The 15,973-nt window shown below is 36.2% G+C and overlaps 2 protein-coding genes across 3 annotated transcripts in view; both read left to right on the top strand.

Moving 5' to 3' along the window:
- Positions 1-343: 343 nt before the first annotated feature.
- On the top strand, positions 344-5,753 carry LOC103977622 (protein OXIDATIVE STRESS 3 LIKE 2). The gene is made up of 2 exons (XM_009393188.3): positions 344-760; positions 5,106-5,753. The coding sequence occupies exons 1-2, from the start codon at positions 486-488 to the stop codon at positions 5,548-5,550; spliced, it is 720 nt and encodes a 239-aa protein (XP_009391463.2). The 5' UTR covers positions 344-485; the 3' UTR covers positions 5,551-5,753.
- Positions 5,754-12,462: 6,709 nt separating this feature from the next.
- LOC135582480 (protein OPAQUE1-like) overlaps positions 12,463-15,973 on the top strand; it is a 41,989-nt gene continuing 38,478 nt past the window's right edge. For both annotated transcript variants that reach the window (XM_065143443.1, XM_009393187.3), the window contains exons 1-2: positions 12,463-12,927; positions 13,082-13,225. In XM_065143443.1, coding sequence (XP_064999515.1) covers positions 12,805-12,927; positions 13,082-13,225 — 267 coding nt within the window. In that variant the 5' untranslated portion in view covers positions 12,463-12,804. The remainder of the gene's footprint in view (positions 12,928-13,081; positions 13,226-15,973) is intronic.

The following is a 15,973-nucleotide window of genomic DNA, read 5'->3' as shown; positions in this document are numbered from 1 at the left end:
CAAGCACAAGAAATGACGAACTGCCTACTCGACCCGTACAATTCGGATAAGGCCCCGAGGCGGCCTTATCCCTTGCCCCGTGGCAAACTCGGAACCGCTTCTTTGGTGGAAGGTACGTACGTGTCAAGATCAGGTGCGAACCGGTCAGTTCATCAGCAGTTACGGGCTCGTCTCGCTGCAACGAAGCCCATTCAATTAACCAGACAACATAATTACCGACAAAAATAGGATCGGGTTATCTTTAAATCATGTATTATCATGTTAATGGAACGTAGATTACCCGATTCAATGATAATTAGATATTCGCTCCTATAAATAAATAGCTCTGGGCTTCTTTGTCCATTGCGTTCTGGGAGAGGGGAAGGGGTTGCTGCGATCGGAGAGTGCGTTGGGCCGGAGGATCGTGGTCGTTCCTCCGGCGGGGTTTCGTGGTGGAAACGGTTGATCTGATCCTGAAGTTGGTGCGGGTTGATTTGTTGAGGCCGATGCCGATCGCGCTGGAGAATGGCAACGGCATCGGAGAGTCGGGGTTCGCCCGGGGGATCGCGGCTTGTTGCTCGAACCATGCGGAGGTTGCGTTGAAGGGGAAGGTTCGGGAGGACTCTTGCAGCTCGTCGTCGATCGGGAGGAACAGCAGCGACGTCTCCAGCGGTGGTGAGGGGTCGGACGGCGATGAGGAGTCGGGGGAGACGGAGGTGCAGAGCAGGTTGAAGGACCCCCTGGAGACCATGGACGCCCTCGAGGATACGCTGCCGATTAGGTATTCTAGATTGGGATTTTGCTTCTCTTTTATTTAATTCGTTTTTATCATCGGTTATTTGAATACGATGGTTTTTTTCTTCAATTGGACTTTTATTGAATTTTAGTCAGTATATTCTTTCTTCCAGCCTATGTTTTTTTCTTTGAGATGCTCTGTATATATGTCAGATTAAAGTACCAAAACCCTGTGAAAGATTCTGTGGATGTTTCAGAAACAAATCAGTAGTACGAGAGGTATATTTGTTCTTATCCAAAAGATCTTGTGAATCGGATCAATTAAGGAACATTTCTCCTTAGGATTAATATTATAATTTGATACGAGGACAAATACTAGAAAACAGCCAATCAACCGATTTATCGGTTCCTCTAACCATGCTCGTTTTCTGCGATATGAAAGCACATAAGATGTAATATATGAAGATATATTTTGATCTACTTCCTGATGTCGTACATTTATTGACTTAAAAGGATCCTGCACCATTTGCACCTGTTGGAGGGCTCTAAGTCTTCAATCACTGTCTCACATCCCTCCATTTTCACTATGCCATTCATTTATTCTAGGCTCATAAGAAGTGACCGGTTGTTGGAGAGTGGGTGGAACCTAAATAGCTAAGATGGTAAATTGTGAGGGTTGGTCAACTTCCAAGTATCAGTTTGAACTGGAGAAGGTTCCAAATATAAGTTATTATCTTGGTTTGCCTTCTTTCCTACATTCTGTCATGGATGAAGTAAGCCTATACTTTACCATTTAATAATTTACCTATAGTGCATAAGCAGTACGTATCAGAAATGTAAAATCAAGACATTGGTGTAAATTCTTTTTTAATGAATATGCCTAATATGTTTAAAATAATTCATTGAAATTCATATAAATAGTCAAGAGAAACAGAAAAACTAACTCAGTGTAATGTCTAATTTAACAATGGTATCATTCGGGGCATAACTAGTGATTAAGTTTATTGTTGATTTAGTTCAAAATCATTCATTTCAACCTTTTTAAGTAATCAGACGTTCAAAACAAAGACAAATACCATTGGTCATTCTCTTTTGTCTCTTTCCATTTTTTATTAAATTTGCATGAGAGCCTATTAACTTTTACTAACTTTTTTTACTGTGTTCTTGTGCTAATATGATATTCTTGATCCTTTTCGCTTCATGACCTTTTATAGCTATTGAAGCATAAAAAGTTCTTATGTTTATGATATTTCTACTCTTTTTTATTGTACATATACAAAAATTCTTTGTTAAGCATCATTTTGTTAACTTCTTTGTCATGTCATGGTAAGTGACAACTTTAAACATCTTAGATAAGATGGCTCAGGTCAACTACTTCTGCACTGCAATATAATGTAAAACTGTAACTGATCTCAAGTTGTCAACCAAATTGTTGCTTGAAAAGAGAAAAATTTCCAACAAAATGGGAACTTATGTGCTAGTGCTCCGAAAATATGGTCAATTATCTATTGGAGGAGTTGGAGGAGAAGAAAGCAACAGAAGGAATGGAGCAGTATTCCACATTTTGTTGGATATGCTATTCTACCACACCCATGTGGAGCAAAGAGCTCATCGTATGGAATCCTGTAATGCACTTATGTGACCATGCACAGCAACATATACCCCTGTTCATCCAGACATCAAAATGTCTGACATACTTGCAGGACACAAAACCTCCACTCTACAAATGATCTCCCCTATTCAAGTCTACAGCCCTACTTCATGCATGATCTTCACTACTGGTCCCACTTAAAATGCAAGTGAGAGGAGAGATCACCTAGCAGAGATGGGAATGTGGGACAAAGAAAAGAGCAATTAGATATAATTTCGTAATATTATTTCAGAAAAAAATTAAAAGAAGTCAGTTGTTACAGTAGTTTTTTAGTCTTTGGTTTATCCTAGTTGGAGATGGTAGTATCATCATATTACTCATGATGCTAATTAAGGAATCACAAAAGTTTCACTCCAGAACAAGTAGAATGACTCATGAGGATATTTTAGGCAAGTTATGCAATTTCGAATAATATCGTTTGGTACGGGCGGTACATACCGATCCGTCAGCTGATCGGTACACGGATCGCTCGTTACCGGTATATATATATATATATATATATATATATATATATATAAGGCGACGTCGCCTCGCGTGGGAGAAGGAAAAGGCGACGTTGCGTCTCCTCAGTAACGTCGCGTCACCTTGGCATTTTTTTATATATTTTATAAAAAATATATAATCTTTTATATATATATATATATATATATATATATATGAGGCGACATCGTCCTGCCTGGGAGAAGAGAGAGGCGACATCGCCGAATTATATATATATATATATATATATATATACCGCTCGGTATACAGTATCGTACCATACCGAACGAACGTTGAAACTCCGGTACGGAACGAAATTACGAACCTTGATTTTAGGAATATAAAATTTTCACTGACGGCAAAATTTATGCCATTTCTGTATTAGCATAATTTTTTGCCATAACTTGTGTGTATATTGTAAAGTTAATGCTTGTTTAGCTTAGGTTTTCTGTCCTGTTCTTGCATGTGCCCCTTCTTCAGTTCTTGACAGGTCTTTATTCACTTTGGAGACTGTAGAGGATTTTTATGAAACAAACACTTGGTTGCTCAAGAAATATTGGATTGGATGGTTTGTCTCTTGTATCTAGTAGGTTGCCATGCATGCATAGCTACATGTTCCACAGTGAGCCATTGTAAGATCTAACCAGACACCTACGATATGTGAAATTTCCATTAGTTAACTGGATATTCGTGTTGGGTTTGTTCAACCTGAAACATATATGGTTGGTTTCACGTTTATCATTGAAATCTAATGAGTCAGATGGCTGATATTGGCAATTCAAAAAATAGTTGGCAAGATTGAACTTAGTGTTATACGAGATGACCTATAAGTATGGGAGAAATCTGATATGTATTTTAGAATCTATATTTTAGGTTTACAAGTTCTTTGGTTTCTCAAGAATAAACACTTTTTCTCGAATAGTCAATATACGTAGCTTTACCCTTTAATAGGTAGAAAAAACCTTAACATGGTGCCAAAAGATTGCCCTCTAGGAACTTGTTTCAACTAGCAAGAAAAGGTCTCTTTCATGTTTCCTTCTTGTTTTTTAATTGGTTAATTATCGTCTAATCCTAAGACCTTGCCTCTGGACGTCAACACCAGCACCACCTTATCATCATTGAGACTGGATTCTAGCCATCAGTTATGACTTAAGTCTTTATGCTGTTATTGAATCTACAGAAATTTATTATGTTGAAAGTTACTTAAGTTGACTCTAAACTAAAACAATTTGTTGTTTGTTGAGTGTTTTTCATCGAAGTTGGATTATAAATTGGCATCAGTGGCAGAAATTTGTTTTATATATTCAATAGAAATCAACTTGTACTTAACACTAAATGCAGCAAGTATTTTAAAGTATGTGTCTCACAGCTATGAATTAGATTGCTCGAGAATAGAATACATGTTTTGTCAATTATATCAAGCAAGTATAAGCCATTTATTGAGGTTTAAATTTGAAAGGATTGTAGGACAGTTCGATTTCTTGTCTTCCACATATCTGACCAACTGAGCATGTATTTAATTTGCATATGACGGTGTATTAAGTATGGACACTTTAAAATGCTAGCTATGTCTGTACTCTTTTTGGTGTCAAACACCAATACCTGATGGATAATTCCATCAAGGACTTATGTTAATGGACTCTATACATGCAAGGCATTTAAATCATCAACTAATGCTTCAAGGCATATCAAAGATAATTATATTAGTTAGATGAATAACTTAATGTGTTGTGTGTCCTCGAAATATTTATGTGAATTTTTTGGAACTTACTGGTCATTATGCTTCTTGACTTCTTTGTTATTATCATAGGTAATAATCATAAATGGTCTATATTGCATGAAGTATAAAAGTAAAGTATTTGTAGAAATATATATTTATGTTGTTTGTGCCTTCTGATGTCCTTCTTTTATATAATTTGTTGTGTCAACGTGCCCATAGATTGTTGTTACCAATCTTGTGTGTTCGGACTTGGTACATGATGATGGAAATTCCATCACCTTCTGTACTTAATCACATCAGATAAACAGCAACTGAAGAAATTATTGTTGACTTGATGCCAAATAGTTAGCTGAAGTAGGATGAATCAGTAATGTACGGTACATTTAGATGAAACTGAAGCACTTAATAAAGGTTGAAGTACGTATGCGCTGTATATGCAAGATGTCTCCTGAATACATTTGGAAGAAATTAACTTTGTACCAAAGAATTAACCATGCTAGGAGCTTTTTCTAATCCATTGTAACTTTTCCGTCTTTCCAGGCGTGGCATCTCTAAGTTCTACTCTGGGAAATCCAAATCTTTCTCGATCCTTTCAGATGCTGTAGCTTTGTCATCTGCTCAGGACCTTGCTAAACAAGAAAATGCCTACACCCGTAAGCGGAAGAATCTTCTTGCCCACAGCATCATGTCAGACAAATTTAGGAATAAGAAGCAGACAACCCTTGAAGGTGTGATTTCAGAGAAACCTGCCAATTCAAGCCAAAGTAAGTTTATTTCTTCTGTAATCAATAGTAGCTCTGGAAGCAACAGCACAGGCAGCAATAACCAGCATGGACGAGCTCAACATCTCCCTCCCCGGCACCCACAGGGAAATTCTGTTCTCACCATCCCTGCTGCTTCTCCAGTCGGTTCCGCCTCACATGAAAAGTTCTCTCTTTCAAAGAGATCTTTCTCGTTAACATGTTTTCAATGTCTGGCTAATTGAACGTCTTTAAGTTAATTAAGATAGTAGTAGTAAGGATAAGAAGCACTGACCTCTTGTTTTGTACTGGTTTAAATGGACTGGTTATGGAAACCGAGTTGATAAAATTAGGATGTCTGGTGGTTATATAGGCTATGTTATACTCATTTTGTCTTTTTTGAGATTAGTAGATTTAGTAATAGTAGTCCTACCAGGCATTTATGTTACCTGTCATCCCGTGTTTCTGGTGCTTATATGTCATCAATGTCTTTTTAGGTTAATCTACTTTCCAACACAATGGATCTTTTAAGAAGAGATTACTATTTATATTTTTTTATTATTTAGAATCTTATGTTAAACTTTTTAATATTTTTAAAATTGTTTTCTTAATTGAACATAAATTCTCTCTCTTCTCTCCTTTTTTTTTCTTTTTTTTTTTCTCATCAAAAACAATATGAGAGAACAACGAGCAAGGTTGGAGTGCAAGTTGAGAGAACGTGGCCTAGAAGGCGACGATCAACGGTCACAAGTATGTGTTGGAGGGCAATGATTAGTAGGGAGCATCATAGGGTGGTTTATGGTCGATGGCAATAAGGCACGTTGGAGTATCATAAGCTCTGTGGAGAAGGAAAAAAAAAGACAAAATTAAAATTATAGGGGTTATAAATAGTATAATATTATTTTATTAATTATTTAAGAGATTATGAATAGTAAAAAAGGGATTCTAAATATTATGCTTGTTTGAGAACTTTGTGCATATATATATACAATGGTTGTTGAAAGAAAGGCTTTTCCTCACATTTCAAGAGTTAGATAACTTTGTATGAAGTTGTGTAAGATTTTTACGGTTAAAAGTTCTGAATTAGGAGGTGATAAAGAAAGTCCAACTGATTCTTCTTCAGTTTAGTCTATAAATTATTTTTTACTATTTTCTTGAAGTGGTCATTCGAAGTGATTATACAACCAAATTATACTAATATATCGTACAACGTAATATCGTTACTAACAAAATAATTACATAGATTTACTATGGAATACCTCTAGTTCGTACACTTCTAATTTCAATTAGTGCCTAACACAATTAGGCTGCTTAGATCAATCTGAGTGTAAATTTTTCATTAAGTTTGATATAAGTTATATACTGATGTGCATTATATTCAATTCTATGTGATTGTGGCTTACATTTAATATTTATCCAAGTGGATCTATAGGTTCAAATAACCTAAATCTATTTATTATCTCTCTCTTATGGTATATTCATATTTTTATTTCAAATATTAATTTATCATTAATTGGTGTTAAAATTCTAACATGTGTATTTCTAATATGATAATCATTTATTACCTAAACACTAATTTTGAGTTTTATCATGTAAGGAATTTATTGACACATCTCATATGTTTGATCGATACATTAATTGAACCCTTGATCCACAACTTGACGGATGGTAACTCGATGTTGATGACATAAGAGGCTATTCGATTAAAATGATAATTAGTGATACCCAATGTCAATGTGAGTAGTTACTCTAATTGTAATGCTTGATGATTCCATATAAAATTTTATAATTTAGTGATAGTCAGATAACCCATATAATCATTCTCGACTTTAACCTCTATTTTGTCTCAACTATAGCTTATTATAAAAAGTTTACGTGTGCGGTCCTTGAGAATGATCGATAATTGTAGCTCTCAGAACTTCCTAAATCATTTGAATCTCCTACTGACTTAAGTATCGAATAGACTCCCATTAGGCATGCACCTGCGTCCATGAAAATGATTGATAATTGTAGCTCTCATAACTTCCTAAATCATTTGAATTTCCTACTAAAGCATCAGGTAGACTTCTATCGGGCATGCCCCCGACGTAGTTTTTGTAGGATCATTTATCAAAAGTTAGTTAATCTGAACACCCTCTACATATGATACAATCAAAATATATTTTATCATATTTATGTTATAAAGGTTTTTTTTCAAATGTCGCAAGATAATCATATCATGACTTCACGATAAAATCAAAACGACTCCACTCCTTTAAATTTGAATCCATTCTCTACAAAGGTCACAACAAATAATCATTTCCTAATTCTTGAATCCTTTGTCTTTATATATTCATTTCAATGGCCTTAATCTAATCCACCTACTAGCATTATTTATGTTGAACATAACTCAATAAGTCAATGTCAAATTGTTCAAATTATTATTCCTTTTTTTGTCTCAATTCACTTGATTAGCATAACAAAGGGCAACAACCCCTTTCTCATTCCTCAGATATTTTCTCTATATCTAATACCTAATATCATGACTAAGTCCACACCAATACTTAAAATACTCTCCTAGATACACATTTATCATGTAAGTCTCATATCAAGAGCTTGAGCCACCATATGCAAGGGAGCAACTCCTCGAGATGGATTAATATCTTAAAGATTCCATATAATAAATCAAAAAGGAAAAGGACCTAACATGTTTTAATCTAACATAAAGTCTCATTTTACTCAAGGTATTAGAGATGAACTAATTCCTCTACGGTTTTGCCCTTTTGTTTTTGAGATATTCTCTACCCTTTTGTTTTTGAGATATTTGTAGAGAATTTCAATTCATATAAGCATATTACTATAATCGTAGCGACATCATATGCAATGCAACCACCAGCACATTTATATCTGTCCTTTCTAACTACCCACGTGGCATGGCTTAAAAATAGTATAAATAATACTTTTGAACTTAGCCTTCTTATCTAGTTAGCCAAGAAGTTTAAGCTTAACTATATTAATTAAAAGTTACTAAAGAAATCCACAACTTTCCTCTTAGAAATCTAAAAAAAAGGGTGAGTCCTCGGTGAACTACACCAAGAGGTTTACCGAAGAAATGAATATGATGTTGGATCTATGCTCGTATATTCTCATCAATGCCTTCATCAAATAGCCTCCACCCTTCACACTTCTACTGGTTATTTATTAAGAAACCACCAACCATATATCCTAAGCTATTATGGAAGACTAATCGGTATCTCATAACCAAGTGCTAGGTAGCAAAAAAAAGAAAAAAAAAAAGATGAAAGGGAAGAAGCATGTGAAGGATGAGCTTTCTTCCCAATCAACCATAAATGATTAACCTTAGAGTGAAAGACCTTATGGATATCACACATCGTCTTGAAGAGAATTTATTTATTTGAGCACTTCTCAAATGAAAAGTCTTTATCTAAACTAAAAAGAATTATCTTATGCAAACACCCTCCTCGCCAATGAGGTCTTCACCTATAAGGAATGACAATACTATGTATTATCGATTCCATCAAGACTATGAGCATAATACTAAGGATCGTTATAATTTATAGTAGATTGAGAAGTTGGTTAAGAGGGAATATCTTAGTAGTTATCTCTCTCGGGTGGGTTTGAGTGATATCCCCCTACCCTTAAGGCCCACATAAGCAGGAGGCTAACATAATAGTTAATGTACTAGTCTTGAGAGGAGATAGTAATGTAGCCCGAAGATCCTATGAGTCGAAAATAAATGAGATTATAAATAATTTTTCACAGTGACAAAAACTCTAGCTCCTTTGAAGGAGGAAAAGGTTAAGTTAACCAAGATCGAGGGTGGAGATGGGATCAACGATTAATTCGAATCCGATGAAGAAGGATGAATATATTTTCAAATCTTATGTGAGAAAGGATTAAAAGTTTGACAGAAATTATAAAGCTTGAAGGATCCAAAACTAAAAAATACAACGAGAATACCAAATCTGATCATAAAGTGTCCAATTACAATAGGAGCTAACTCTTATTATTAAATGTCTCATTATAATGACACTATTAAACTAGTCACGAAGTCTCCTTTTAAAATAACATGATCAAATTTGGCTATAAAATATCTTATTAATATGATACAATTGAATCCGACTATGAAGAGTTATTATAGTGATGTGATCGAGTCTAATAAAGTGTTTAGTTATATCGATGTGGTCAAATTCGACCACGAAGTATCCTATTACAACAATGCGATTGAATTTGACCATAAAACATCCTTGTTACAATTACGTAATCGAATCCTACTATAAAATATTCCATTACAATGATAGAATCAAGTCAACTATAAGACATTGCACTTAACATTTGTCAAATTCAAGTAGACAAATCTAGTCTTAAAAATATCATTCAAAAATAATATTATTATAGACAATCTTAGAGTAATTACCAAATAACGTGAAGTCAATGCACCTAGTCACACAAAAGGTAAAAAGGCTGGATAGCTTGCCAAGTAAGTTATCTTGTCCTAACCACCTTGAAATATGATATGACAAGATTACGTAAAGGTTTTGGTAAATAGGCAATATGATGTTATGTCAAACTCATTTGACATCCTATAAGGATAACAACTTAGTGTCAATAAGGATTATCATGATGTTGATAGAATAAGTTATCTAATCAAAATAACAATTGGCAGATGATTTGATGCACGATCCCACTATAATGATAATTAGATAATTCATGTAACCATTCTCGATATTGATATCTACCTCGACATAATAATAGCCCTGATACATTATAAAATGCCTATACGTACAACATTTTAGCTCTCAAAACATTCTAAATCATTCGAAGCTCCCACTAACATTAACATTAAAGATGTCACGACAGGGGACTAATGAGCTAATTAGCCCATCAACTTCGTTTGACCCAAACCACTGGCCAAAATGTTTAAGCTAAATTTTATAGTTCTACACTCATCAAATTCTTATAAATCAATCTTAATCTTGTCTACTTTCGATGAAAGACTAATCAGAGTATTACAATCTCTCCCACTTAAGAGTTTGACATTCTCATCAAGGCTCATAGCCCAGATGAAACCATAGCATGGTGTATATAAGACATAACCCAATGGTAGCTCTACGCTATGACAAATCCCCTAACTTCATCTATGGGTAACCTTTTCCTTATTTGAACTCCAATACTAAGTTGACTCTAATACCATTAATCACAAATCTGAGCTTAATAGGCTAACTAGTCTATCAATTTTGTTTGACCCAAATTATTGATCAAAATACTTAAGTTGAAGTTGATAATAGTATACTCATTGGGCCCTTATAAGTCAATCATCATCGTCAAAGCCTAGTATAGCCCACGTAGCACAGTAGTGGCTCCACGTCGTGAAGAGTCATTTTGCTCAATTCACGAGTAGCCCTTTCCTACTCGAGCCCCCTCACAATGCCAAAATATTTTGTTGACTCTAATACCAAATGTTATGACTAAGACTTGATATTATTAACCAATCAACTTCGATTTGCCCAAACCATTAATAAAATATTTAAACTAAAATTTATAATAGTAAACTCGTCAAACTCTTATAAATCAATCTTAACACGTGAGACTAATCGAAGTGGTATAAAAGAAGTTTTTATTCGGAGAGTTTTTGGATGATTATCTATCAAATCCATCATTTGAGTATAAAAATAAATCTTATTTAAACTCAAAATCTTGACATATATAACATAATTAAAATATAATTTATTATTTCTAATTATTTATTTAAAACCCTTGATATCTTTATGATGATTTTTACTCTCTTTTTATCTTTTTCTCATCTTTATGTTTGAAATCCTTAAACCCCTTTTTATCTTCTCTCATCTTTATGTTTGAAACTATCTCATTATGACATAGGTGCAATATGGTAAGATTTTTTTTAATATTTTTGACGATTTGAGAGTCTTATATTTGATATGATTGATAATTCTGATGAGGATATAAAAAATTTATAAGGTATACATTTGTTCGTAGGAATATAGGGCAATACAAGATTAATAGAAAGAAACAAAAAGGGTAGGAGATACAAAAAGATGAGATCAAAGGAAGCGAAACATCAAACATACACTAAAGTTGTTTATTTATCTTAATCTCAATTTCATGCCGAGATAATATAACATGAAATTTGAACCAAGAAAAAGATTTTGGGTTAGCCCACCTTTTCCGGCCCGCCTCGCTCAGGCCCAATACGTTGCGTATCGCCATACCAACTCTTGCGATATATTGGTTTATTTTCGAATTATACCAAATTAAACTTGGAAAATGAAATCGTACTTGACTTGTCATGTAACTCAACTTCCCATACAGCATTCGATGATCCCATTTAGCTACTATTACTTGAATCTCGTCGAGGAATACCACGCGATCAAGCGACGAGGAAACCAAAGCATTGCTCGTTTACGGCGTCCAGTTTTAAGAGGTCTATTCAATGCCAATCCAAAGCAAACAAATCAAACAACAATCGATGCCTCAACCGGCTTTCTTCACACGCTTGCCCGACACGAACGGCCTCGCCATCAAACAACCCATCGTCGTCGTGGATGAAACCGATCGCAACAGCATCGTCAACTCCAGCGAACCGTCCTCACGAAGAACACGTGCAGCACACGCAATTCCGCTACCGTGCAAGTAATGGAAACCCAACATTATTTCCTCCTTTGCGTGCGTACTCCTCTTCATCACCTGCCTCAGTTTACAGGTGCCACGGAGCTCCCCGCGAGCCGTATTCTCCGAATTACCCTCCTTCCGTTCCTGTTTTGTACGTCACGCCCCTCGTTGCATCCTCGCGGACATTCAAAGTTTCGAGTTCTTTTGAACTGCTGGTCAATCAAAGACCTGTGTATGTCGACTGCGATTGTGTGCGTCTGCGTGAAACAAGATCTGATCAGGTGCAGTCCCCACGACAGGTTCTGCCGTCAGATGATGTCGTGGGCCCAAATCACGTGGCCACGTTAATTGCGTCGGCCGCGCCCGGACCGACTCCAAGAGCTTTGAATTAAGCGACTCCAAGAGCTTTTGGCGATCGATTTCGCAGTGGCGTTTCCGGAAATCGTGGCAGTTGTGAGCCTTTTTATTCACCTATCGTAAGTGGCACCCTTGCGTCGGTTATCGCGTGCTCTCATTACTTGCGAGTACGGGCTTCGAACGGGAAACGGGATGCGGCTGGGAAACCGTCCCCGTGGCCTGGGGGGAAGGATTCACTAGTTCTCCTCTTAAAGGAAACCACCACGCGAAGCGATCGCAATTTCGTGATCCCGTCTTGTTTCTTTTACTCTTTTCTAATTCTTGTTTCGCGTGGCTTTGGCGGGAAAGAACTAAAGGGGTGCGGCCTGGTCTCCTCCCCCTCTTTTTTCGATTCGTGGCTAGGGTTTTCGAAGGTGTTTGTCGTGTTGCTTCCCCCTTCCTACCGGTCGTCGCCTGCGAATCAGGGCTCTTAGGGTTGCCGGGCGTTCCTCTTAGGGTTCTGGGAGGCAAAGATGAGCTATCGGAAGGGCTCCAAGGTCTGGCTCGAAGACAAGGACTCCGCGTGGCTAGAGGCCGAAGTGATCGATGTGAAGGACAAGCTCGTCACAGTAGTAGAACCAACTCGGAGGAAGAAGGTAGCTCGATCTTTCTTTTTTCCCCGTCAATCTCTTTTCTTGGTTCTAAAGTTAGTTACATTTTATTTTATTTTTTAGTTTTTAGAATTTTGGTTGTTACAATTTCTGCAGCTTCTTTAAAATTTGGAATATTTTTTTCTTGGTCCCTTCATAGGTTACGGTTGCTTCGGCGAAATTATTGCCTAGGGATGCGGATGGTGATCTCGGAGGGGTCGATGATATGACGAAGCTGACGTATCTCAATGAACCGGGTGTTCTTTACAATCTTTCAAGAAGATACGCACTTAATGAGATATACGTGAGTACTTCTTTTCGAATTTATGCAGTCACTAGTAATTTGTTTGAATGCTCTCTAGATATCTACCTTATATATATTTTTCCGGACAGTAGCAAGTGACATTTTCTTTTACTAATGCAACAGATATCATCGTACTATGATTGACATGTGAACACGAAATTTGTGTTGTGGCCGAGAACTAATGGGTGTTTTTTCTTACTGCATGCCTTTACTTGGTTGCTTGGTCCTACTGCCTTTCTCTAAAACTAACTAGGATTTCTAGTTAAACTTACAGCTGTATTTTACGTTCTGCATTTCTCCATTTATAGGTTATAAAAGTATTGCTATCCATTTAGCATAATTAATTAGTTTTCTCAATATTCCTTCTCAGTGTAATTCGCTAGTCCCAACGTCTACAATTATATTCTAATATGCAAGAACGTTTACATTGCAAAAATGAGCATTGAAGGAAATGCTAAATTATCTGTCTATGATTACTGGCCATGTTTTACCTGTGAATAGGATTGAAGGATACAGGACAGATAGAAATATACTAATGTCCTTGAATAGGAAAGAGTCATGACATAGTGTAAACTAGATTGATCAATAGTGCATTTTCCAATCATATTAAAGTTGCTGCAGATCACATTGAGTAGATTTTGGGAAAAAAAAAGTTCAAATGTTGAGACTATTGGTCTGTGGTTAGATATGGTGATGCTGAAGTCATGACACTGGAAAATATGGGCTAGGAGGGGTGGGCATATAGCATGTAAAGAGAGTTCCTTTATGGGATCATGGTGAAATTCATGCAACTTGGATTGCTTTTCTAGGAATAGTAAGAGGCACTGAGGCAGTAGAAGAGATAAGAAAAAAAATATATTTTGATTTATGAATCAAGTTCGATGTAGTATATGGCACCACAAGACATAATATCTGGTGGTTTGGAGAACTAGAATACGAGGAAAATGAATGAAAATATTCTTTAAAACTGAGTGATAATTGTGTGGTTTACAGAAAGATCCTGCAAAATGTAGATGGATTTGGTTGGAGCCTTCTGCACTTGATCGGTTAAATAAGGATGTACGATATGTTGGCAATATACAACAGCAATGAAATAACTTTAGAAGTGATAGTAAAATAATATAATAGAGATCAACGATAAGAGCTAGCGACTATTAGCTAAGTTGGAGTATCAGTAGCATCATGAATGAGAATTCGGTTTGTAGTCAAATCTTTGCTATTTGGTCTTTGCTGATTAAGGCTTGACTTTGTCCTTGGAGTTTGTTGCATTATTGTCTTCCTATTCAGGTGTTGTGGCAGTCAATGAAATTATTGCTGTGATTTAGGAGCATGATGAATAGTTGAAGACTCATAGGAGATAGCTGACAATGGCCTATATTATTAAGATTAAATATCTTTGACAAAGCAGAAGATGAAATTTTAAGTTGGTGATTTGTTATTATGGTTGTTGCGTCATCTATAGGTCATTGTGAGGCTTACAAGCTGCAAAATCCTCCTCAATCTAAAACAAGGGCTGCATAGTTCACAATAATTGCACCACTTAAAGTCTAGAAGGGTCAATACATGAAGTTCACTTTGCAAACAAAAAAATAATCTTGCCACTTAAAATTCTGATTGTCTAGACCCATGTAGACCCATGAAGGACAACCTTCTTATGACATCGAAAACTACACCTTTGCATATCATTTGGAGCTTCTGCTTGTTTCTCACCCATGTTGTCTTCCATGTTCAAAAATTTAGCTGTACCATTGTTAGTTTGAGACCATCAATTTTCCCTTTAGAGTTTTACCTTTAGAAGTTGTTGAGGATCAGATTTGTGTTCCTGTGGAAATTTGCATAGTTAGAGAAAGATCACAAATTTAGCTACTTATTTGATCGAGTAATGGTTCGCAGAAGGGGCTATACACACACACACACACACATATATATATGTGTGTGTGTGTGTGTGTCTCATGCTCTTTTTGCCATTGTCTCATGGCCTAAACTCACATTGGTGTCTCATGCTCTTTTTGTGCATGTGGTGATGCTCCAATGATGCATGAACATTTGCAAGCTTGGGATCCTCCTTAACATCATCCTCTCAGCCCTCATACTTATTACAGATGGTTGGCTTGGATGTTTGTGTATTTGAGTCCTTAGTCTTAGGGCTTTTTGGACCTTTTGTCTAACCTGAACCCCATCTTATTTCTTGGGGAGCTTTTGTGCATTTGACAACATTGAAAAATTCACCGACCAAATGTTGTTTTAAACATAATTAGTCTCTCAACCTGAACCCCATCATTCTCTCGGCCAGATGCTGTTTGTGCATGTGGTAATGCTCCAATGATTATTCCTCCACAACGACAAACATAATGATAATATATGCATTATCAACAAAGGTGGTTCTCCATGTGATGGCAGTACTACCACATAGGTTCGGTATTCAACTACTTCAGGGTCAATGTCTTTCAGACATTAATAAACTAATTTAAATACACAAGTACAAATTTACACTTTTAAGCAATGAAATACATCCTTGACCAATGATATATCCTTGTAGATCTAGCCAGATCCAACATGTGTATAGGCTGAATCCAAGTGGACCCCAGATATAGACCTAGGTTAAATATGCATGGATCTTGGCTGGATCAATGCAGATAATTGGATTCAGTCATTACATTAATCCAGATGTACGTCAAATCCGCATGGATATTGGTCATGCATGAATGATACTTTGTCGGTTTTGCATTAACCTTCATTAAATCTGAA

The sequence above is a fragment of the Musa acuminata genome, chromosome BXJ3-3, assembly GCF_036884655.1.
Source record: "Musa acuminata AAA Group cultivar baxijiao chromosome BXJ3-3, Cavendish_Baxijiao_AAA, whole genome shotgun sequence".
In the NCBI taxonomy this organism is placed as follows: Eukaryota; Viridiplantae; Streptophyta; class Magnoliopsida; order Zingiberales; family Musaceae; genus Musa; species Musa acuminata.
The sequence above is the reverse complement of the archived record's forward strand: the minus strand, read 5'-3'. Positions and strand labels throughout refer to the sequence as shown.

Excerpts from the sequence above, each read along its gene's own strand:
- LOC103977622 (XM_009393188.3), top strand. The coding sequence starts at position 486 with ATGCCGATCGCGCTGGAGAATGGCAACGGCATCGGAGAGTCGGGGTTC. Across the intron at positions 761-5,105 it reads GAGGATACGCTGCCGATTAG|GCGTGGCATCTCTAAGTTCT; the intron begins GTATTCTAGATT and ends CCGTCTTTCCAG.